Genomic DNA, 23,739 nt, shown 5'->3' on the forward strand with positions numbered 1-23,739 from the left:
TCTAATCTACTGTGTCATTGAGTATCAAGAATTTTCTTATTAGGAATTTTAATTTGGAGATGGGATACCTTCTCCTGAGCCTGAAATCAATGCTAGGCAACAAGTTGTTTATTACATTCATTGTGTGCCTATCTCCAAATCTATTTAGTATCCTAGGGTGAGGCAAAGTAATTGCTTTTGGGTTCCTTAAATTATGTGAGACATTTCTTTGCAGATTCGACTCTTCAAAAATAGTGTTAAGATTTTTTAAGAATAGATTTAACTTCTTTTTGAACTGGATACAATATTTTATGTTTCAACAAAAATTGCCTTCTCTTATTCAGGTCATTCCAAGAGTCTGTCCCCATTAAAAGTTTCAGAATCCTATTCATTAAGTTGTCTATTGCCCTTATTTCTGTTTTATTTGCTCGTGCCCATATATTTACTAAATAATTGAGTTGGGAATCCACTAATGCATAATATAAGGTTACTTTTGTTCTAAGATTTAACTTATTATTAATGTAGTAGAAAAAGTACACATAAAATCTCATTTTTTTGTACAAGTTTGTTATATGCATTATCCAACTTAGACTGTAGTCAATCCATAACCCAAGGTAACAATGATTTGAGACTTCTTCCACAGTTAGACATTCGCAATTCTGGAAATTCTGTTCATGTAGGCAATCATGTTTGTGCAATTTGATAGAGGGTTGAATGTCCAAGGTTTGATGAGGAGGCCTTATTACCAAAAATTTAGTTTTTTCAAAGCTGAGTGCTAATTTATTATCGTGCAGCCAAGATTGTAAATGTATTGCATCCTGTTGTAAATCATTCGCCATTTTTGTTAGGTCCTTTCCTATTGTATATAAGATTATATCATCTGCATAAATTTTTATAAAGGAGTTCTTAATTACTTCGAATATGTCATTTATACAGATGTTGAACATGATTGGCCCAGCATGAGTGCCCTGAGGTACTCCTCTCTTTACATTATAAGATTTCCCCTTTGTATTTTCTACTTCTACTGTTATTTTTCTCTTGGTTAAATAATTTGCTAGTAGTTGATTGAGTCTTCCCCTTATTCCATATTTCAGTAATTTCTGTTGCAATATTGGGATATCAGTTAGGTCATATGCTTTGGTTAAATCTATAAATAAAATCAATATGAAGTTATTGTTGTTTAAATGTAAGTTTAGAGAGTCTACTAAGTTCTCTAATAATGTCTGTGTGCTCTTGCCCTTCTGATATGAGAATAGAGAGTTGTTTAACAGTCCATATTGATGTAAATATTTGCTTATATGGGAAAATATATAATTTTCTATTATCTTATTTAAAACTGACTGTATTGTTATTGGTCTGTAGTTGCAAAAGTCATCTGGTGGTCCCTTTTTATATATAGGAATTATCTTAAATGACAGTAAGTTTGTAGGATAGCTTCCCAACTCTAACATCCGTGCTATTAGCTCTACCAAGAGAACAGAGAACTGTTCTTTGTTTCTCTTTACTTCGGTTACTGTAATACAGTCCAGTCCGTAAGATTTCTTGTTCTTTAATTGTTCTATAATTTTAAGAATCTCAGTATAATGTGGAGCTAAGACTACACAAGAGTTCATTATCTGAGGAAGCCTATCTTGTTGAGTAAAGAAATTTTGGCAATAATGTATTAAATATCTGTTGAGATCTAATACAGCTTTGGCAAACCTATTTGCAGCCTCATATTGTTTGTTTGCACCAGAAATCTGTTCTACTAGTGTTTTAATTTGGTTTCCCCTTGACTTTTTCTTCCTTGTACTTAACATGTTATTTATAATGCTCCATTTATCCTTTTGTGTTATCTGCTTATCCATGAAAAGATGATTGTAATAAGTGTTTTTTTGCTTTTTTATCATACCTGTCACTTTATTTCTGAGTGTTTTATAATTGTGATAATGTTCTTTCTTTGATGGACAATTTCTATACTGCCTGTAATATTTTTCCCTTTGTACCATTAGTTCTTCTATTTCTTTAGTCATCCAAGGTTTCCTAAGCTTAATCCTGCTACTCCCAGTGTTTGTGTTGTTGGCTGTGTGATTAACTTTTCTCTCGGTATTAAACCTCGAATTGTTTATAATTTGTATTATCTTATTTGAAAAAACATTTACATTTGTTGTGTATGATGCTTGCTCTTGTATTAACAAGTTTCCTATGTTCTGTTTCAGTTTCCCTGTTGATAAATAATTTTTCTTCATAGCATTTGTTAATTTTTTTTCTTCACATGGGTGTTGTTTTGAATACATATCTACTATTAGTATACATGTTCTGTGATCTGAAAGTTGATTTAATAGTATGTAGGAATTAGCATACTTCAACTTGATATTTGTAATTAGGTGGTCCAAACAAGAGCTGACTGTTCTATTATCCTCGATCCTTTGTTGTCTAGTTATTCCAATTAAGGTACGTTCAAATCCATAATTGTTTAAGATTGCAGAGTATCTGGGTATCACATTATCAGTTCCATCGGCTAGTAAATTAATATTAAAATCTCCTACTAGTATGGTCTTATCTGTTTGCATGTCGTCCCATTGCAAAATAATGTTTTCTAATTCTATTAGGAAGCTGTTTATTGAATCTGATGGTGGCCTGTAAAAAGCACAAATCATGAATGTGTTTTCTGGGTCTTCCTCTAATAATTTGACACAGCAGTTTTCACAAGACTGAGTTAAGTGGTAAACCTGTATTGCCCTAAAGCATGTTCTATAGTATATTATTATTCCTCCACCCCTTCTCAACTCTCTCAATATATAGACCTTATCATAACCTTGTATGTTATAATTGGAAATTTCCTCACTTTTTATGTTAACCTCCGTTAAAACTATACAAGAGATAAATTCTTTCATTGGATTTATATATTGCAAGAAGTTAAACCAATTTTTTCTTAGTGACCTGATATTTAGAGTTACCATAAAGAACTGTTTTTTATCAATTATAAGAGCTTGAATATTTTGATTATTTATAAAATGTAAAGGTGAATTGTAAATCTGTGATTCCTCAAAAAGCATACCTGATGTCTTAATTTTAACTTAAATCTAGATTTCTGGAAATTTCAATTATTCACAATAAAAGAGTCTATTTTATAAACTGCAAATCCTTTGAACTCTGAATTCTAATGGCTCTTGAAGATTCATTCTTCTTCCCATAAATTTTGCCATGTTTTAGCCATAAAAATTTGTAACTGTGAGTTCTTGTTAGTTGTTTTGTTTCCCAAAACAATTGCTTGAGGTGGGCTGTTAAGTGGTCATTTATGTAGATTGGGCTATTGCTATTGTTCTGATATATGTGCTTTGCTGTTAGTCGGATCTCCTTTGCCTTTCTCATCCATTTTTCCTTTGCCACATGGTTTGAAAACTTCACAATTAGTGTTGGCTTGTCTTTTGTTTTCTTACTGTTTGGTATGTAATAGTGTTCTATTTCTTTGTTGTTCTGTAGTTTCAATGCAAGTCCTAGCTGATGTATAACAAGCTCTAGATCTTGGCCTGTTAATCCAGTTAATCCTACAATTTCTACGTTATTCGCTAACAACTGCTGCTCCATCGAGTCTATCCTTATGTTAAGCAAGTTGGAATTTTCCTCATTTTGCTTGAATGAGGCTTCCAGCTCCGCAATTCTTTTACTGATTGCTGTGTTGGCGTCCTGTAGTTTGCTTATGCTTTTTTGTATTCTGTCAAAGGAATCTGAGATAAATGAGATCGATTTCTTTATATCTTCTACTTCTGTCTTCAGGTCTATCCTTAATTTAGCCTTAATAATACTAATACAATGCTATTTATTTATGGGATACCCAACCACTCTCCAATGAGGGAGAAAAACACTGTTTTTGTAGTACAACATCAGAAAAACTCACTGAAATGATACTGCAACATGAAAGATCAAAGCATGCTGTAAAGACCACATCCTTATAATTGGTGTTTACAATGAATTATTTTTCACTTAGAGCTCTTTAATACCGCAAATGAGGAAAAACCAAGGAAAATGAGTTATACAGATAAATTACTATAAACTAGTCATAATATTAAGTAACTCTATATATCATAATTTCCTTTATGACTTACCTTGATCATTTCTTGATGAGTGATTCTAAACTCTCTCCCTTCATAAACTAATGTTGCTAAAACAGCATTCTTTGAATGAGAATGAATAACTGCTCCTGCTCCTACAAAGAACAATACCAAAATTCAATTTTTTGTTATGGTATGTCTTCTTGTTATTTACAGGACTTTCTTAATTCTAAAACTTTAACTTTTCATATTAAATAAGTAAAAAAGTAAAAATGCACAAAACAAGAAATCCTTATACTGAAACAAAACAGGTTTTTACCTAGTCAATCTCCAAAACTTCTGTATATTTTTCAGCTCTTAAAATATGTCCATCCCTCTGGATGCAGAAATGTTTCTACAAAGAACTTCGCAAAAATGGCATTTTGACTAAAAATTTCAATATTTCATGGTTCCAGGTGAACATCTTGGATGTTGTTGCTATATATTTACAAGGATGGACTAAAAAGTAATGTCTCTTATTAACTTTCGAAGGAATAATAAGAATTTCGAAGAGTAAATCAAAGTAATAAAAAGTACTTGTATATAAAAAAAAATTAATGTTATGTTCCACTTAACTTGATACAGTTAGTTTTTGTATTTAGTTTTTGTATGTCATTCAAATAAAATTCTTTCTGTTGATGCCCACCATCTCTTTATGGCTTCTTGAACATCTTCATCGGTCATGTCTGCTAACTTAGAACCACATCTAAACTATAGGGAAGATATGGAACAACTTCAATTAGGCCTCTGGGGTTGGGAAAGTTCTGACTCATAATAATTGCAATGCAACATACTAACCATTTATAACTGAAACTTTATTAAAATAATAATAAAATAAAATAAGACCAGATAGAATTTTATAAAAATAAAATATGAAATTACACTATATGAAATTAAAAGCAATAAAAACAACCGTAGTTTTTAGAGGTGACCTTAATAAGACTTAACTGTCACTGTGTACATCCTTAAATAACAGCAGGATCATGGCTTGCAGCACATTATCATAAGAGCATAGTGCAATTTCATATTTTATTTTTACCTAACATTTTATCGCTTTTAATCATGCAATCACCAGTGTAGTTTATTTGTATATTTTTATAAAATTCTATCTGGTCTTATTTTATTTTATTTTATTATTTTAATAAAGTTTCAGTTATAAGCAGTTGGTGAGCTAGATTTCAATTATGAGTTGGAACAACTTCAAAATCCCAGCAACAAAATTCTTACCAATGTTGTTGAGGCGCCTCCGTAGCCAGGTGGGAAGGAGCAGCAGTGTATAGCACATGCTTCTTGATTAGACCGGGGTTCGAGCCCATCACCACCAAATACGGAGGATGTGGAAAGGTCAGGGAATGACCACCGCATATCCCGGAGCAATATGGCCTTAGTTGCTAATGCTCCTAAAAACCAAATAACTAACTAACTAACTAACTTACCAATGTTGCATAACTGCAGTTGTTGTTGTTTTGGTTTTTAGGAGCATTAGCAACTAAGGCCATATTGCTCGGGGATATGCGGTGGTCATTCCCTGACCTTTCCGCATCTTCCGTATTTGGTGGTGATGGGCTCGAACCCCGGTCTAATCAAGAAGCATGTGATACGCACTACTGCTCCTTACCACCTGGCTACGGAGGCACGCATAACTGCAGTGAGATAGCAATACTGTCATGTTGAAACAACACTGCTATACTGCCAAACTTAACTTGTTTAAATCTTTCTTTGAACTTGTCCAATGTATCAACTTACCAGGATGAATTGACTATGGTCCCTTTTTTCCAAAATTTCAATTTTGACAGTCAGAACCTCAGTAAGTGCACCACATGTTCAAAGTTGGGTCCATTAAAACAGTGTAAATGGAAAACCACTACTGTACATATGCTAACTATTAGCTATACAGAGATACAAGTTGGAGCTTGCAGTGCCACTTAGTGCCAACTAAGCGGAATTAATTTTCAGTCTACCCTCATACATTCAAATGTTGAAATAACATTCCTGAAAGTGCATGCTCGATAGCTGGATGCCCAGCATGCAAACTAAATCCATTTTTGTTACCAGGCATCTTGTAACATGGGGTGGTTTCATTACAGCTATGATACATACTATCCAAACAATGCAGTTTTTCATACGTGATGCTTTGGAGGAATGCACTGCACATTGTATAAATAGTGCAAAGAAAAACTCTGATTTGAGGCTGTAAATGTAAGTGGTTTTACAATGGAGAACATTACCAACAACAGAGGAAACTATTGTCAATGTGCCCCAGTAGGCTGGATTTGTAATGAAGTCGAAGAACACATTTGTAATGTAATGAACTATTGTCAATGTACCTCAGCAGGCTGGATTTGTAATGAAGTCAAAGGAAACTGGAAGAATATAAGTAATTAAGACCTGGATCTGAAGGAACACATCAGAGAGGAAATTGACTCAAGCCCTGAGCAGCTGAGGATGACTTAGTTCCTCTCTTATGTTCCTTCAGATAGGAGTCAAGTTTGTCTGTGCCTGTGGGAACACTCACAACAGTCTCAGGTTTTTAAATTGGCTGACAATACCATGGTTTTCTTCAATGAACACGCATCATCAGAATTCTAAAGTGCAAAGGGAGATTGAAATGCCACTGAGAAGTCCATCATTCTCCATTTCAGCTTTTATTACATCCTTGCCTTCACTTTTGGCTGGAGATCATGCCAAACTTCAAAGATTTCCAGTGGAATCCTGCTTCTTCAGGTCAGGAGTCAGTGTTGAAAAACTAAGCCCATGGGAGAGCCTTCACAATAAAGGTCTTGGGCTTTCAAGTCGACTAACAGCACCATGGTTCTCTTTAATGAACATAATACAGACTTCATGAGAATTCCAAGGTGCCAATGAGAATGAAAATGCTCCTGAGATACTTCAAGGTCTATAATCATAAGTTGAAGACAAACTCAGGTTTCTAAGAGATTCTCGGGTAAGCAATATTTATCCTCCGCTTCAGTTTTTATTTCATCTAAGTCTTAACTTCAGTCTGTTATATGCAGAGTTCCTGTGAAGATGATTCACAGGAACTTGTTGAGGTTTAGCAGTTCCTGTGGAGTCACCTCCACTTTTACCTACATCATCTGTCTTCCAGTACAGACAATCCAGCTTCCCAAAAACTTCTCCAGCGGGTCACCTTAAATAAGACCCATTCCCATTCATTATTAAGATTTATTAATTTCAAATTTATGGTATTATTTTCCAGAGGTATTATATATCCTCTCTGAAAAATAACATCATTATTTTCAGACGGACGTAAAACAATGGATGATGAGACACGTTCCAGATAGCCAGCAACCACTCAGACTAACAATAATGTCCAAAGAGTGAGAGCATTAATTCATCAAGACTGAAAGTTAACAGAATGATATCTGACAAACTGAATTTAAATTGAGATGCTGTTCACAAAATTTTAAGTAAAGAATTTTTTTACCTGTGCAAAATGTGTGCGCAAAAATGGTTCCGTGGGTTTTGAGTGATGAACGAAAACAAAATTGCATGAACATGTCTTGATTTGCTAGAAAGGTTAGAAATTGATCCAGACATGTTGAAATGAGTTGTTACTGGTAACAAAAGCTGGTTTTTTGCAGTATTATCCAGAAACCAAATGCCAAAATGAGGAGTGGCACACGAAACATCACCACATATATTAAGAAAACTCAAATGATCAAATCAAAGTGAAAATGATGATTGCATGTTTTTTTTTATTAAGGCATCATATTCACAGGGTTTCTGCCATGGGGACAAACAACGAACCAAAATTACTACAGAGAAATTTTCAAGCAAATGTGGAAAAGAATCCTTTGTATGTGACCAGAGATCACTTGGATCCTTCACCATGACAATGTGCCATCCCATTCTGCCTTCTCCATTACAGAATTTCTGGCACAGAAGAGCATTCTAGTCCTCTCACAACCACCGTATTCATCAGACCTCACTTCATGTGATTACCTTTTGTTCCAAAAACTGAAAAAGAAATTAAAAGGAAATCATTATGAGTTGATAGAGACAATTCAAAAGGCATTGACTGACACAATAAAGGAGCTGATGAAGACTACCAGTCTTGCTTTAATGACTGGAAATGCAGTTGGAGACATTGTGTAGTTGCAGAAGGAAATTAGTTGCAGAAGGAAATTATTTTGAGGGCAACCATTGTTATTCTGCATAAAATTCAAAATAAACATTTTTATTAATTTAATCTCATTACTTTTCTAACAGGCCTTGTGTAGCCAAAGAGTGGGAGTGCAGTAGCATATGCTCTTTGAGTAGACTGGGGTTCAAGCCCCCAACTACAATCTCCACTGGGTGAGCATGGCAGATTATGGTCCATTCCCTCAATATGACTTGTTGAGGAGACCTCCATCCTGCAGTGGATTGACAATGATTGCAGATTTATTTATTAATTTATTATATATATATAATTTAAACAAATTTTGAACAAACAGTTAAGATATAAAGTAAGGGCATATAAATGAAGAATGGCAAATTTAACAACTGATCATAGAATAAATGATTAAACATTAGATCAGATTATGGTATGCATAACATTGAATGGTATTTTTTCAAGCGCTAGCACCATCAAACATTAATCAGCAAAAGCTCTGTTTCTGATTGCTACTTGCAAGTAACAGCAGGACCAATAATAGGCCAATAAGCCAGCCTGAGTAAGAAAATGTAATAAAAATGCAATAATTTTTCAAAATTTAGCAGCTTACTGACAGAATCTGCCAGGGTAGCCAAGTGATTAAAGCTCCAGACACCTTGCCTGCATCTTGACTAGAAGGCAATTAAAAAGATTGATCATAAATTTAGTGATTAAGAATAACAGCTCACTCAACAGGTAGTAGACTAAACAGATATATACACAATTTATATACATAACATGAGAAAGGTAGGAGCCTTAATAGAGGGTAAGTAATAAGCCAAGGCTAAAAAAGGAGAAGTGAGGGAAGAAATAAGATAGCAAGAGTACCCCAATCTCCTTGAATACGCCAGTAATTCATGATGAATAAAAATTAGAATACAAAAGTGTACAGACTTAAAGAGCAAAGCATATACCAATAGTACTTGGGTGTACTGGGAATGTAACTGCCTGATCCACAATGTGGGGTCCTGGCAAATTCATGCAGCATAAATGAATCATGTAAGTTAATGGGAACACATACAGTAACAGCATACCAGGAGTGGTCATTACTGGTTGTATTAATCCACCTGCTTACTAGAATGAATTTTAGTTTAAGCTTTCTGGTTGTCAGCAGCTGAAGCAGTAGATACTGTGTTGCTGCTGTGTACTGATGATCAGTGGCATGTGCAATGGCTTCAAGTAAATTAGGCAGATGTGAAGAAACAAGATGTTCTCTGTTCATGCAAGTCTTTTCTCTTGTGGTTTTTTTTGCTATTTATGTTTAAAGAAGGGGAAAAAACATTTTCCAAGAGGATCAGTTCCTCATTTGAAGAATTGGAACCTGAAGAGCACAAACAAAGTTTGTGATTAATATTCATTGAAACAGGTTTCTCTAAAACTGCTCAACCAATAAGTAAGTAAAAAAAATAAAGTAAAGTGCAGCCATTATCAACCCACTGCAGGATGGAAGCCTCCTCAACAATTCATGCTGAGGGAAATGGACCATAATCTGCCACGCTGGTCCAGTGCGGGGATGCCTCCATAGCCAGGTGGGAAGAAGCAGCAGAGTGTAGCACACGCTTCTTGATTAAACCAGGGTTCGAGCCCGTCACCACCAAATACGGAGGATGCGGAAAGGTCAGGGAATGACCAGCGCATATCCCAGGAGCAATATGGCCTTAGTTGCTAATGCTCCTAAAAAAAAAAAAAAAAAAACCAAATAACAACCAGTGCGGGTTGGCAGATCGACCGTATTCAGCAGTCAGGGGCTTGAACCCCGGTCTACTCAAAGAGCGTGTACTACTGCACTCCCGCTCCTGACCACTTGGCTACGGAGGCGGCAACCACTAAGTATACTTCTCTAAAATGCAGCACTTCTCAATTCCCAAGAGCACTGGATTTTAAACAGTTTAGTGAATATATATATGAAAAGTGTACCAAGTATATTAATAATTAATTTAATATGAAAGATCAAAATCTTGCATATTTGGAAAGGCAATCCTATTATTATAAGTTTCATGTTTTATGCAAATTTGATGTATATTACAAGAATGCAACCCCTACATATAATGAGAGTGAACTGCATAATGTCTGTAACTCTAAAAGGACATAATTACCATCTGACTATATTAGCTTGTATACACAAAATGAAACTGGTTTTTCATTCAAACTATTCAGTACCTCTTAAGGTGTAGGCATTCATAAACAGTGGAGTGCAGTCACTCTTCTTTAATTTCTTGTGGGCTGGTGGACCACAAATAAATTTTTCTTCAATATCTTGAACAAACATATCCTCTGGCTGAACTCTCTCTTTTTGGACACCAGAAGGAGCAATATAGATCTCATGCCTTATTAAAAAAAATTATATATATTTACTTAATATTTTAGAGGGGATTCAAGCAATCAAAGTAATAACACAATTCATTTTAATTGCAACATTAATTGCAAAAAATGAATGTTAAAACATTCATAAATACCGCACTACAAACCATGTGCATAGCTATACAATACAGTGTACCCACTTTACTATATTAACCAGTTCCAGAGACACCATCGTATCGTTAAAATATCGTAATGTGAACCCAATAACACATTGTTTTTTGGTAATTCTTTTCAAGATCTCGGAAGTTGAAATTTTCGCTGTATAACTAAGCTATTTATCTCTCTAAAATGTCATTTTTAAGGTCATGAGCATGACCTTAAGGCCATATAAAAGGTTGTGAGCATGGTTTGTAAATTGTATTAGTTACCAATTCAAATCATTAAAATGCACTACACTTTCGTTATCATATGTTCCATTATAAGAATCAATTTTAAATGCCTTTGTGATATTTTTCTAAAGCACATTTCTGGAGGTCACAACCATAAAACAATAAAAACAATTTGCACTTTCCAGTTTATTGGGCTTTTCTGTTACTGCAAGCAATTATAAACAGGTAGTAAACTTGATCTTCTTGCATTTGTGAAAATACTGATAGCTGGAATTGTGTGGTCTTTTAAAGTTATTATGGTGAAATAGTTTTCCCTTTACTGAAATCTTCAATCGTATAAAAAACAAATAAATTTTCAGAATCTTCTCTTCATTCCTTTTTTTTAAAGCTTCATAAACTTGTTACTCCATGCGAATCGTGTTAGTTGCAACTTGTGTGTGCTATTAAAAAAGGCTTATGCATGCAATTGTAAAATTTATAATTAAAAGAGAAGATTATCTTGGAAACAAACGCCTCTTGAAATATTTCTGAAGAAGACAACTCCTCGTTCAACAAACCAACGAGTGCCGAGCCAATAATGAGTGATCAACGAGTGTGCATTTAGTCAATGATGATGAAGAATAAACATTCTTTAACATTTGTAAGTTGTAAATAATTTCTCTATTATTATAACTTGCTTGATTTTACAGGCTACATTTTCATTTCTTTCAATAAATCAATCATAGTTTAAACATAAACTAATTAGATAAATAATTTCATCGTTGAGAACATAACCCCTAATTTTAACCTTATGTCTATGGGAAATAAATTCCTGCTTTACGAGTTTTCACTTTACAAGTGCATGCTAGGAACGAATTAACTCAAAGTCAAGAACTACCTGTACTGCTAATATGATCCATTGTCTCATGCCTGTACAAATTTGTAACATAAAAAGAAATGCTGGTGCCACATTCATTATGAGATGATTTAAAAAAAAAAAAAAGATGTGAATAATGAAATTTGAGTTTCTCTCAGATTTTTTCAGAAAAACTTACATTTTGTTAATCTAAACTACATCTACATTACATAATGCAGAGAAGCATTATTTTCTCAAATTTACTAATAACAATGCAGTTTTCCTGAAGAATCAATAAGTTTCTTTTAAATTTTTCTAGTTTTATTTTTATCTATAAATTTACCTTTCTAATACATCAAATTTTATGGTTAAAAAAGAGACAAGTCTCATAAAATGATATAAAAGCCATTGCTGATTTCAATTAATAGATTAGTTACTCTGTCAATGTCATTAACAAATATAACAAACAAGAGAACTCTAATGAACCCAGTGGTGCTCTACTCAAGACACTGGTCCAGTCAGAGCAATAACTATTCATAACTATCCTTTGTCTCATTACTCAAATTAGCCTTTATCCACCACAATGACTTTGCACTAATGGCACATTGTTCCAATATGCAAAAGGTATTCACACGGAAGACTATCAAAAGTTTAATAAAGTCTAAACATAGTGTATCAGAATTATCCTTTGTGTCCAGTTTTTAGTATTTTAGTATTAGTGTTAGCAATGGCCACATGGTGCAAGGAAGCCTATGGCTTATGCTGCACCAACCAAAAATTAAAAATAAATAATAACAATAATAAATAACAATAAAAAAAAATAATAATAAAATAACAAAAAAATAAATAAAATAAAATAATAATATGAATAAAAAAATAAAAATAATAATAATTAATACATTAGAGAAAAGGAAATGGACAACCTAAGCATTTCCCTCTTCCTCCAGTAAGTAATTATCCAGCTGACCTTTGAATTCTCCAAACTGTCAAGCCTCTACCACCCATGTAGGTAACTTATTCCAGTAATTTATAACTTTCTAAAATAAAACGTCCTGCAATCCAGTCTAAACACCCTCCCCCCCATAACTTGAAATTATTTACCCTAGTTCTAGAATCATTTATAACCGTGAACATTTCATCCTCATTCATTTTGCTTATGCCTCTCAGAGCCTTAAACACCTCAGTCAAGTCTCCTCTAAGATGACTAGAGTTTCCAAGCTCTGCAACCCACATATTCGAAGTCTTTCCTCATATGGATGCCCTTTTGCCGATCTCACCAGGCGAGTTACCTGTCTCTGGACCCTTTCAAGAAGAACAATGTCTTTCTTTAGGTGCAGTCTCCATACCTGAACGGAGTATTCCAAGTGTGGTCAAACAATAGTCTTATACAATGGGATTATGACATCCTTATCTCTACTAGCAATTGTTCAATACATCATTGATAGGACACCATGGGCCTTCCTTGCAACCTGTCTACAATGCTCAGAGAACTTAAAGTCTGATCGTATTGTAACACCCAAGTCCCTTTCCTCCACTACCGGCTTTAGTTCAACTCCGCCAAGTGTATAAGTTATTTTGGGGTTACTGTTCCTCAGATGCAACACCTTACACTTTGCTGGATTAAAGCATAGCTGCCACTTTTCTGACCATCCCTGAAGTCTATCTAGGTCATTCTGAAGAAGCTCTGCTGGCGACGATCATTAACTGCTCTACCAATCTTTACATCATCTGCAAATTTAGACATCACGCCCTCTATCCCTTCATCGATGTCATTTATGAAAATCAAAAACAACAGTGGTTCTAATACTGATCCTTGGGGAACCCACTTCTTACATCAACCCAATCTGAGGAATAACCATTTATCACAACCCTCTGCCTCCTGCCCTGAAGCCATCCATCTAAGGATTTTCCCTGTGATTCCAACCTGTTCCACCTTATAAAGTAACCAGTCACGTGGGACTGAGTCAAATGCATTGTTGAAATCCAAATAAACAATGTCGAAATTCTTCCCAAAGTCTAGCTCTTGAGTGACCCTGTCAAAATAGCTAACCAGATTAATTAAACATGATTTTCCCTTTACAAAACCATGCTGAGTATCCTTCAGAATTCCATTTTTATCTAAATGATCCTGAATTCCAACTTTGATCATTGTGGCTGGTAATTTCTCACTTCACTCTTAGAACCACCCTTATGTATTGGAGATACATTGGCACTTTGCCAATCCAAAGGAATCACTCCTGAGTCCAGTGATGCTCGCATAATTAGCCTTAGTGATTCAATGCATTCACTTGCTGCCTCCCTTAAGATCATAAGGTATATGCCATCAACCTCAGGACCTTACTGGCCTGTAGGCTTGAGAGGTTTTTTTTATTAAATAAACATGTGAAATTTCAACATCATTAATTACATTTTTTTTCAACTTCACTCCCATAATTTCTCATTGACGTAAATTTTCTTCTGTAAATATCGATGCAAAGTAACTGTTGAGTTCATCTTCAACTTCAGCTGGGGTACCTAATACTATCCCACGTCCATTACATAAGGGTCCAATCTGGTTTGTTCTTCTCTTCTTTGCATTTATATATATGAAGAGGGGGATGTTGTTTATCCCCCCCCCTTTGCTCATCAATGGCCCAGTCCCTTTCTTCTAACATTCACATATGCAAAAATTTTTTTACTATTGCCCTTCACCCCCTCTGCAAAAGTCTTTCAAAGTCTGCCTTAGCACTTCCTACACTGCAATTAACAGACTACTTTATACTTGTCACAGCATTGTGTTTTCTGAAAATTTATATTAATCCATACAACTTTCTTTTCTGTTACAGTCTTCATCAGCTCAGTAGTCATCCACTTTGGTCTAGACCTGGAACAGTAATGCTTTAAAGATGCGAAACAATCGGTAGCATCTTGAATTACTCCTCTGAACAGTTCCCGTTTAGCGTTTCTAATTGTTAGTCACCAAGTGGTTCCACCAAACAGAATCCAAACAATGGCATCATAATTTCCCTTCTCTTTATTCTTGACAACAGTGTGTAATATTGAGCAATATTTTATGGTCAAAGAAAGCGGAAAAAAACATGGAAAATGTCGCCAGATTACAGAGACAAAAAATATATTTTATATGTTTTAACATAGACACTAATTTGTATATTAGTGTTATATTTATATATTAGTATATATGAGCCTTCTTATGGGTCTATATTACTTAGTAATACGCTTATGGATATTGGCATATTAGTAGTAAATTAATTTTACAATGTCAATTCAAATAACAAATATGAAATAGGTTAATAATAATAAAACACTTACCCAAATTTAATACTAATTCCTCCACCAGTTCCTGTTACCCAACCTAGATTGTAGAACTGTCTAAGTAATTCAGGAATAAGATTTCTGGGATGTTCCTGAAAATTATTGAGATAAGTATGAACATTGACTTTCATATGTCACATTTGACATGAAAGTCAATGGAAGCAAATAACATTGGAAGCAAGTATTTGAGAACAATTACAATAAGAATAATAGCTTACAAACCACTTGAATATAATATATATATATGATATATATAATTTATGAAAATGCTAAACATGAAAAGGTATTAAGTACTTACTGAGCATGGTTTGAAGAATGAAAGTAAATACTAAAAATATATTAAAAAATAATAAAAATAAAATAAATACATATGCAATAAGGATTAACACTATGTTCTAAATGAAATGAAAACTCAAATGCGATATAAAAAATATTCTTTCAATTGTTACTTAAAATTTTATTTTTATCAACTCCAAAACTGTATATAAGGGTTAACCTGAAATATGGTTATAGCAAGCAGACATCTTTATTGAAAAACTTGAAAATATACATATGAAACTACTACATATATGCTATTTTTGAAAATATTTACAAAAACAATTGAGGTATTTGTCTCATTTAATCAAATTGTTTATGCCAACATTAACGACCTTTAACATTGGCATGAACAGTCTTTCAGCATAGTCACAAATTTCTCACCAAACATCAATATTTGTTATGAGCCTTGAAAATGTTTTTATCTTTTTCTTTAATGTGGAAACAAGTAAAAATCAGATGACTGTTTGAGCTATAAAGTGAATGTTTCAAGATATTTCATCCAAAATTTTCTAATAGGCTCCTGTGTCTGATATGCTATATAATGTATGGCATTATTATTGAAGTACATTCCATGTAAGCAAATCATTTATACCATTTATTCATATGGTGCCATAATATTGCTGTTACAGCAACTTTCAATAATTTAATGCTGTCTATTTTACCCACAAAATCCCCCTTGCATGAAGTCCCTCACAAGACCAAATTTCCAGTATGGTTGCTACTTTAAACTGTTGCTATATGAGTAGCAGACTCTAAGATTGTTGTTATTGTTATTTGGTTTTAGGAGCATTAGCAACTAAGGCCATATTGCTCCGGAGATATGCGGTGGTCATTCTCTGACCTTTTCGCATCCTTTGTATTTGGTGGTCACGGACTCGAACCCCGGTCTAATCAAGAAGCGTGTGCTACACGCTGCTGCTCCTGCCCACCTGGCTACAGAGGCGCCAGACTCTAAGGTGATGTAGTACGACAAACTATATGAAAAAAAATAATAATAAAAATAGTACATGATATCTAAAATAATGCTGGTTTAATCCCATATTTAGTTTTCCTAGTTTAATAATAAATATACAGTAGAAGGACTTGCTGTGGTTGTGGAGTACTGCTGCAAGTCCTTACACTAATATGAATGCTGTGACATCTAACCTGCAATGATATATACACTGATACATTTACAATGATAAAAACAGCAATGATATATACACTGATACATTTACAATGAACTTGTAAACTTGGCTTTCCCCAGTGATATAGAGTATAAATAGAATTCATATAACTAGTTGACCCAGTTATATAAATTCTATTTATGCCCTATCAGGAAACAGCAAGAAAATTTACATTTTCTTTTTTTTTTATAAAAACCCTAAACAAGAGAAGTATTAGAACCTATGGTATTTAGTACCGTGCTTGGGTTGGAGGTTGAGAAGACAAAAGAAGATATTTGTTGACATTAGACTTGAACTTCTGTAGACTGTAATTTTCAGGAAATACATGTGAAGGAAGGTTGTTCCAGAAAACGGCAGTTGAATGAATACACGAGGAAGATGAAAAGTTGGTTCTGTGAGTTTGAAGTTCGACAGTAAATGGAGGTTGGCTGGTGGCAGCATGCGTTCGGACTGTTTTGAAAGAGAGAGAGCGGGAATTACAGAAGCCAATTCAGAAGTTGTTGTTATTTGGTTTTTAGGAGCATTAGCAACTAGGGCCATACTGCTCCGGGAATATGGCCCTAGTTGCTAATGCTCCAAGGGCCATATTGCTCCGGGAATATGCGGTGGTCATTCCCTGACCTTTCCGCATCCTCTGTATTTGGTGGTGACGGGCTCGAACTCCGGTCTAATCAAGAAGCGTGTGCTATGCACTGCTGCTCCTTCCCACCTGGCTACGGAGGCGCCACCAATTCAGAAGAACAGTGCCCATGGAAGTATCTGTAGAAAAGGCATGCAGCAGAAACAGTATGTCTATGAGACAGAGAGTGGAGAGACTCTGTTAGAGAGGGGTCATTAATTAACCTAACTGCCCTCTTCTGAATGGAATCTAGAAGCCTGAGAGAGGTTTTGGGGTCACCACCCCAGATGTGGGAACAATATTCCATGGTAGGGTGGATTTGCGATTTGTACGGAGTGAACAGCTGTTTGGAAGAAAAGTAATGCTGAGAGCGAAACAGAAAACCAGATTTTTTAGATGCAGAGGACGCAATATTTGTGCTTGTGCCAAGAGAGATTAGAAGTCAGGGTAATCCCCAAAAGAGAGATATCATTTTGCCTAGAAATCGGAGTGTCACCAAAGATAAGCATAGGTGCAGAAGAATCCTTTTTGCGAGATATAAGACAAGACTGAGTTTTAGAAGGATTAAAATCAACAAAGTTGTCTTTGCCCCACTGGAGAATTACCTGAAGATTGGCATTTAAGGAATTGGTAGCTGATATTTGAGAAGTTGAAGCTGATTGAGCAGGGCAAGGTTTTTCAAAATGGAAAGTGGAATGCAATGTGCTATCATCGGCAAAACTATGGATAGGATTTCCAGTCAATGGAAAGTCATTAATATACAAGAGGAAAATAACTGAACCTTGGGGGGCACCAGAATCAGTGGAAAAGTTAGAAGACAGAGAGCCATCTACCATCACCCTCAGTGAGCGATCAGAGAGAAAACTGGACAACCAATTACAAAAAACAGTTGGCAAACCATAAGTTTAGAGCTTGTTTAGAAGACCTTTATGCCAAACACGACTGAAAGCCTTTGATATGTCAAGAGCAACTGCTTGTGTTTCACCAAACTTTGCCATTGAATTTATCCATAGATGGGTAACATAAACCAGTGGATCGAAACTGATGGAATCCATACTGGCGATCGTTGATCAGACTGAAGGTTTCTAGGTAGTTACATGCATTTAATGAATAATATGAATAAGTTTTCATTACAGAATCAAAATTTTATTCTTTCATATCTTATTTCTTTATTGTGCTACAATTAGTCTGAATATTATCAAGTATAATAATATTCAGACCATCTCTGACCATTTTCTTTTCAATATTACTCCTGAATCATTCACTAGGGATCATTTACTTTTTCTGATATAATGTTGTCTATGTATATATAATGACTTGTTTATTTATAATATAAATATTATCTTAAGTTAATAATTAAAATTTTTATGCAGCATTTCTAAGAAATGTTTTTCACCTGGTTCTGGATGAAAAATTGTTGGAATTAATTAATTTGTGAGATATTAAATGCATTGTTGCTGCCAAAGCATTTATAAGCAGCTGCAAGTTGATATTTAAGAGTGCCTTGGAAACGTTTTGGTTGGCAAAGGCAGAGTATTAAAAATACTTTGCCTTTGCTCAGAAAGCAAAGGATGGAGGCAAGGTGTTTTTTCCATATGTGAATACGAAGAAAACAAATGACATCAGACCCTTGCATAATGGATGAGAAAAAGCCTTTGAAAACCCAGCTGATGAGTTTAATAAGTACTTCATATTGTTCTTTACAGATGAAAGACCCTCCATGGTGAGGAGAGGTTGTGTGAATGAGGCTGAGCAGTATGAAATTAGCAAAATGAAATTACATAAGGTTGTTTATTATAAAAACCTTTGAGTCTAAAGACAAGTAAGGCTCCTCAAGTTGATGGCATATACCTAGTAATTTTAAGGGAGACAGTGAGAGAGTGCACTGAACAATTAAAATTAAATTATGAGGGCATCACTGGACTCGGGAGAGATTCTTCTAGAGATGTGCCATTGTACCGCTAATACAGAAAGGAAGTTCTAGGAGCAAAATGGATAACTACAGACTGATGAGTTTGACTTCAGTAGTAAGAAAAATCATGGAGACAACAACGAAGAGCGCAACAGAGGATAGTTCAAATAAAAATGGAATTCAGAAGGACGTATAATACAATTTTGTTAAGGCTAAATCATCTTTAATGAATCTGGGGCTCACATCTGGTGAGTATGGTCTTGGCACACCCAGGGTTCCGAGCTGGATATCATTATTCTTCTCTTTCTTAGTGATTCCTTTCTACTTTTCTCTCTCTCTCTTTTTTTTTTTTTAATCTGTGCAGCATAAGCATCTGGCTTCCTTGCACCATATGGATTATAATAATAATAAAAATAATAATCTTGACATGGTTACTCATGAGCTGGTTATAGGAAGTAATTTCAATATTGTTTATTTGGATTTTAGCAAAGCATTCCTCAAAAGCTGAAACAAGCTGGAATCACCAGTAAGATTCTAAGATGGATTGCAAAGTGGCTTCAGGGCAGGAGTCAATGAATTGTGATTAATGTTGCCCTTCAGATCTGTCTAAAGTTAGAAGTGTGACCCCCCCCCCCCAAGGACTGGTTCTGGGACCAACTTTGCTTCCAGTTTTCATAAATGACATCAATGAGGGTTAGTGGGCATGATGTCAAGACTGGGAGAACTGATGATCACTGGCAAGCAGTACTCCTTCAGGATGACTTGGACAGGCTTCAGGGATGGTCAAAAGAGCGGCAGCTATGATTGAATGTGGCAAAATGCAAGGTCTTACACTTGGGGAATGGCAACTTCAAGATAAAAAGTTGATGGGGTTGAATTAAAAAAAACAGAGGAAGAAAGGTTTAGGAGTTATGATATGAGTGAAAATGAAGTTCTCCATGCAGTATAGATAGGCAGAAAGGAAGGACCATGGTGTATTATTAATAATCTATTGAACATTTGCTTGCAGAGATAGAAAGGTCATAATTCCATTCTACATTTGGAAGACTGTGTCCAAGTATGGAGACCACACCTCAAATAAGACACTAAGCTTCTGGAAAGGGTCCAAAGGTGGTCAACCAATTTGGTGAGATCTGAAAAAAAAGTTCCCATATGAGGAACGTCTTCAAATATGTGGACTAAAGAGCTTGAGCTGATTGAGACCTATACGGCTATGAGAGGAATAATAAAATGAATGGTGAAGTTTTCATTGTTACAAATGATTCAAGAATTAGGGATCATAAATTCAAATTATGGGTAGAGGTTTAGACTGGATTGTTGAAAGTTTTCTTTTAGCCAGTGAGGAGTTGTTTGCTGGAATAAGTTACCTCTATGGGTAGTGGAGGCTGACAGCTGGAGTAAATTCAAAGATCAGCCAAACAGTTACCTATATGAGGAGGGAATCAGTTTATTTTCTTTTTATTTATTTTATCTTTTATGTTTATTGTTTTTTATTTATTGGTATTATTATTTATTTTATTTTTTGGCTGATGAAGCAAACAGCAACAAACTGATGCAGGCCTGACATAGCCGAGTGGCCAGGAGTGGGAGTGTCATAGCACACTTTTTGAGTGGACCGTGGTTTAAGCCTTTTACTGCTAAATACAATTAACTGTATTCATGATTTATTGTAAACTCCTCTGACCTGTGGTTGTGTCAGAGTATATACAAGAACAAAATACTAATATAAATACAAGAACAAATACTAATATAAATATTATGCAGAAAATATATTAATTCCAGTTTTCATAAAAAAAAAAAAAAAAAAATTTTTTAAATACATTTCTGATACTGTAATAGTATTAGAACAGTTAGACGGTAGAAGGAAGCACACTTTTCTACAACTGCCCAAAAAATATATCATAAACACACAAAATAATAAAATAAAAATCCTCAATCACTCACTTTTTCCTTCACCAAAAGGAAACCATCAAAACCTGTCTTGAACTTTACCCGATTCCCCTTCTCAGCCACGTTTAGGAGGTAATTTACATACTGCCCAAAGATAAACTTATTGAGATCCAACTTTGTTACTCCTTAAGATTGCCTCAATCATTTTACTGATTCTCCTCAGGAACTTATAGACTTCAATCACATCTTCCTAATGTGTCTAGATGCCAAGCTTTGCAGTCAACAACTTCTACAGTGCACCTCACCAACCTGGTTGCTCTTCCTTGAAACTTTTCTATAAGTTCAATCACTTTTTTTTAGGAGTGACCTCCAGTCTTAAATATACTATTCCAAAGTATATTTAAGACTGGAGACACGATAGGAAGGAGTATATGATGAGAGCATTGTCAATCAATTCGGCCCTACAGAGATTGGCCAAGGCTGAAGGGGTAGAATTTTTCTCAGCCTGGTCTGTGCTTGTTAACAGGAGAGACTGCTTCTATAGGGATGGGATACACTTAAATAGAAAGGGTGCAAGAATATTTGCTGATGCTATCGAGGCAGAGTTAGGTGGGTCAGAAAACTGCCAGCTGGGGGGGGATACACAGACTAATAGATTAACAGTAGCCGCTGGTAGAGGTAAAAGTGATTCTTGCACTACTTCTATTGAAATGCAATTGAGCAGCAGCCTGGAAAGCAAGGCAATGGGAATTTCCAGGACTGCTGGGAGTCATAGTGGAACAAGAAAATACATGGGCTGTGTTAAGGTAACTAAGAGTAGAAACAGGTACATGTATACTTGCATGTACAGCAATGCTAGGAGCAAGCATAGTTAATAAATTCGATGAGCTTTAAGTGTTAGTCAAGACATCAAAGGCAGATATTGTTAGGATATCAGAGACATGGTGTCACACAGACATAAGCAGTACAGGACTAGAATTTGGGAGAGTACAATGTGTACAGAAAGGATAAACAGGACAGAAAGGGAGGAGGGGTTATGCTGTTAATTAAGAAACATAAAATCTAAGGAAGTGCATCCAATTCATGTTTGTGGACAATGCAATGTTGAGTCTGTTTGGTGTGACATAAGCACTGGGAAAGGAAAAATGAGAGTAGGTGTGTGTTATAGGCCAAATGAATCTGATGAGTATAATGAGCAATTGTGCAGAGAAATAGAGTGGACCAGTAAATGAGAGTCTTATAATGGGGGATTTTAATTTCCCAGAGGTTGACTAGAATTTGTAGGTTGGTCACTCACACACTAGCACGGCTTTTGTGGATTTATTGGATGATTGTTTCCTACAGCAGCATGTTCAGGAGGCAACTAGAGGGAGTAATACTCTTGATCTGATTATCAGTAGTGATTCTTCATGCATCAAGAATCTGCAGATAAAGGAATCACTAGGTGGCAGTGATCACAGTGTGCTGAAGTGCGATTTACTCAAAGAGGTAACTACCATCAGGGGTAAAGGGAAGGGTTTTTGCTTTTGTAAAGGTGACTACAGTGGTCTGAGGCAGTATTTAAATTCTATATAGTGGGACTAACTCATGATGTTACCAACAGCAAATTCAAAATGGGAAGCATTCAAAGAATTAATCTTGGAAGCTACCAGGCTTTTTTTTACCACCAAAGAAATATTGTTCAAGATTTAGGCCTAAATGGATGTCAGATGAACTAATTAGACCTGTGACAAAGAAGAAAAATGCATGGGATACATATAAATTAACATGTGATACAGAAGCCTACGATAGATATAAGCTGGTCTGTAACCAAGTTACAAAGGAGGTTAGGCAGGCGAAAGCAGATTACGAGAAATCTTTGGCAAAGGATGTAAAGAAAAACAGCAAAGAGTTCTTTACTTATGTAAACTCTAGAAGGAAGGGGATGAATCAGATTGGTTCACTTGATATCGATGGTTCAACTGTTGATGATCCTGCTCAGATAGCAAACAAACTGAATGAGTATTTTGCATCTACATTCACACATGAGGAGTTATTAAGGGAGGAAAATGCCAGAAGTTTATCAGACTGTAACAGGGTGCTTTAATGATTTTATAATAACTGAGAGCAAAGTGGAAGAGAAATTGTTGAAGTTAACATAAGAAAGGCACCTGGAGTGGATGGGATCTATCTAGTTATATTAAAGGATGCAGTAAAGGGAGTAAGCAAACCCTTAGCCATAAGTATGAAAGCATCCTTGGACTCCACGGACTAGAGATGTGCAAATGTATCCCCAATTCTGCACTGCTTATATCAGTGACACCTTGTCTCTGATATCCCAACAATATCCGCCTTTGATATTTTCACCAGCACATCAAATTTATTTACTATACTCCTAGCATTAGTGTACATGCAAGTATGCATGCATCTATTCTTATTCTTAGTTACCCTAACACAGCCCATGTATTTATTTGTTCCGTGATGACTCTCACCAGTCCCTAGAAACCCCAGCATCCCACCCTCCAATATAATAGAAGCAGTGCAAGAATCACTCGCACCTCTGCCTGCGGCTACTGTTAATCTTTTATTCTATGAATCCTCCCAAACTAGCAGTTTTCCAACCCACCTAACACTGCCTGGATAGCATCAGCAAATATTCTTGGACCCATTCTATTTAAGTGTATCCCATCCCTGTAGAAGCAGTCTCTCCTGTCATGCAGCTTATTACTTCATACCCATCTTCCTTATATAATAATTTTTCACTAGCTTAAAAATTCTAAATCTGTAAGTAAGAATAATATGAATTATGT

The 23,739-nt window shown here is 35.3% G+C and overlaps 1 protein-coding gene across 1 annotated transcript in view; it reads right to left on the reverse strand.

Annotated features, from left to right (window-relative positions):
• The window catches only part of LOC150079912 (uncharacterized), a 66,993-nt gene that overhangs the window by 20,192 nt on the left and 23,062 nt on the right, over positions 1–23,739 (reverse strand). Inside the window, exons 3-5 of the mRNA XM_090383589.1 lie at positions 15,043–15,137; positions 10,369–10,535; positions 4,068–4,168 (exon numbers count right to left, since the gene is read on the reverse strand). Coding sequence (XP_090239715.1) covers positions 4,068–4,168; positions 10,369–10,535; positions 15,043–15,137 — 363 coding nt within the window. The remainder of the gene's footprint in view (positions 1–4,067; positions 4,169–10,368; positions 10,536–15,042; positions 15,138–23,739) is intronic.

This window comes from Mastigoproctus giganteus, chromosome 10 (assembly GCF_048544385.1).
Source record: "Mastigoproctus giganteus isolate SK-2022 chromosome 10, ASM4854438v1, whole genome shotgun sequence".
NCBI classification, from domain to species: Eukaryota; Metazoa; Arthropoda; class Arachnida; order Uropygi; family Thelyphonidae; genus Mastigoproctus; species Mastigoproctus giganteus.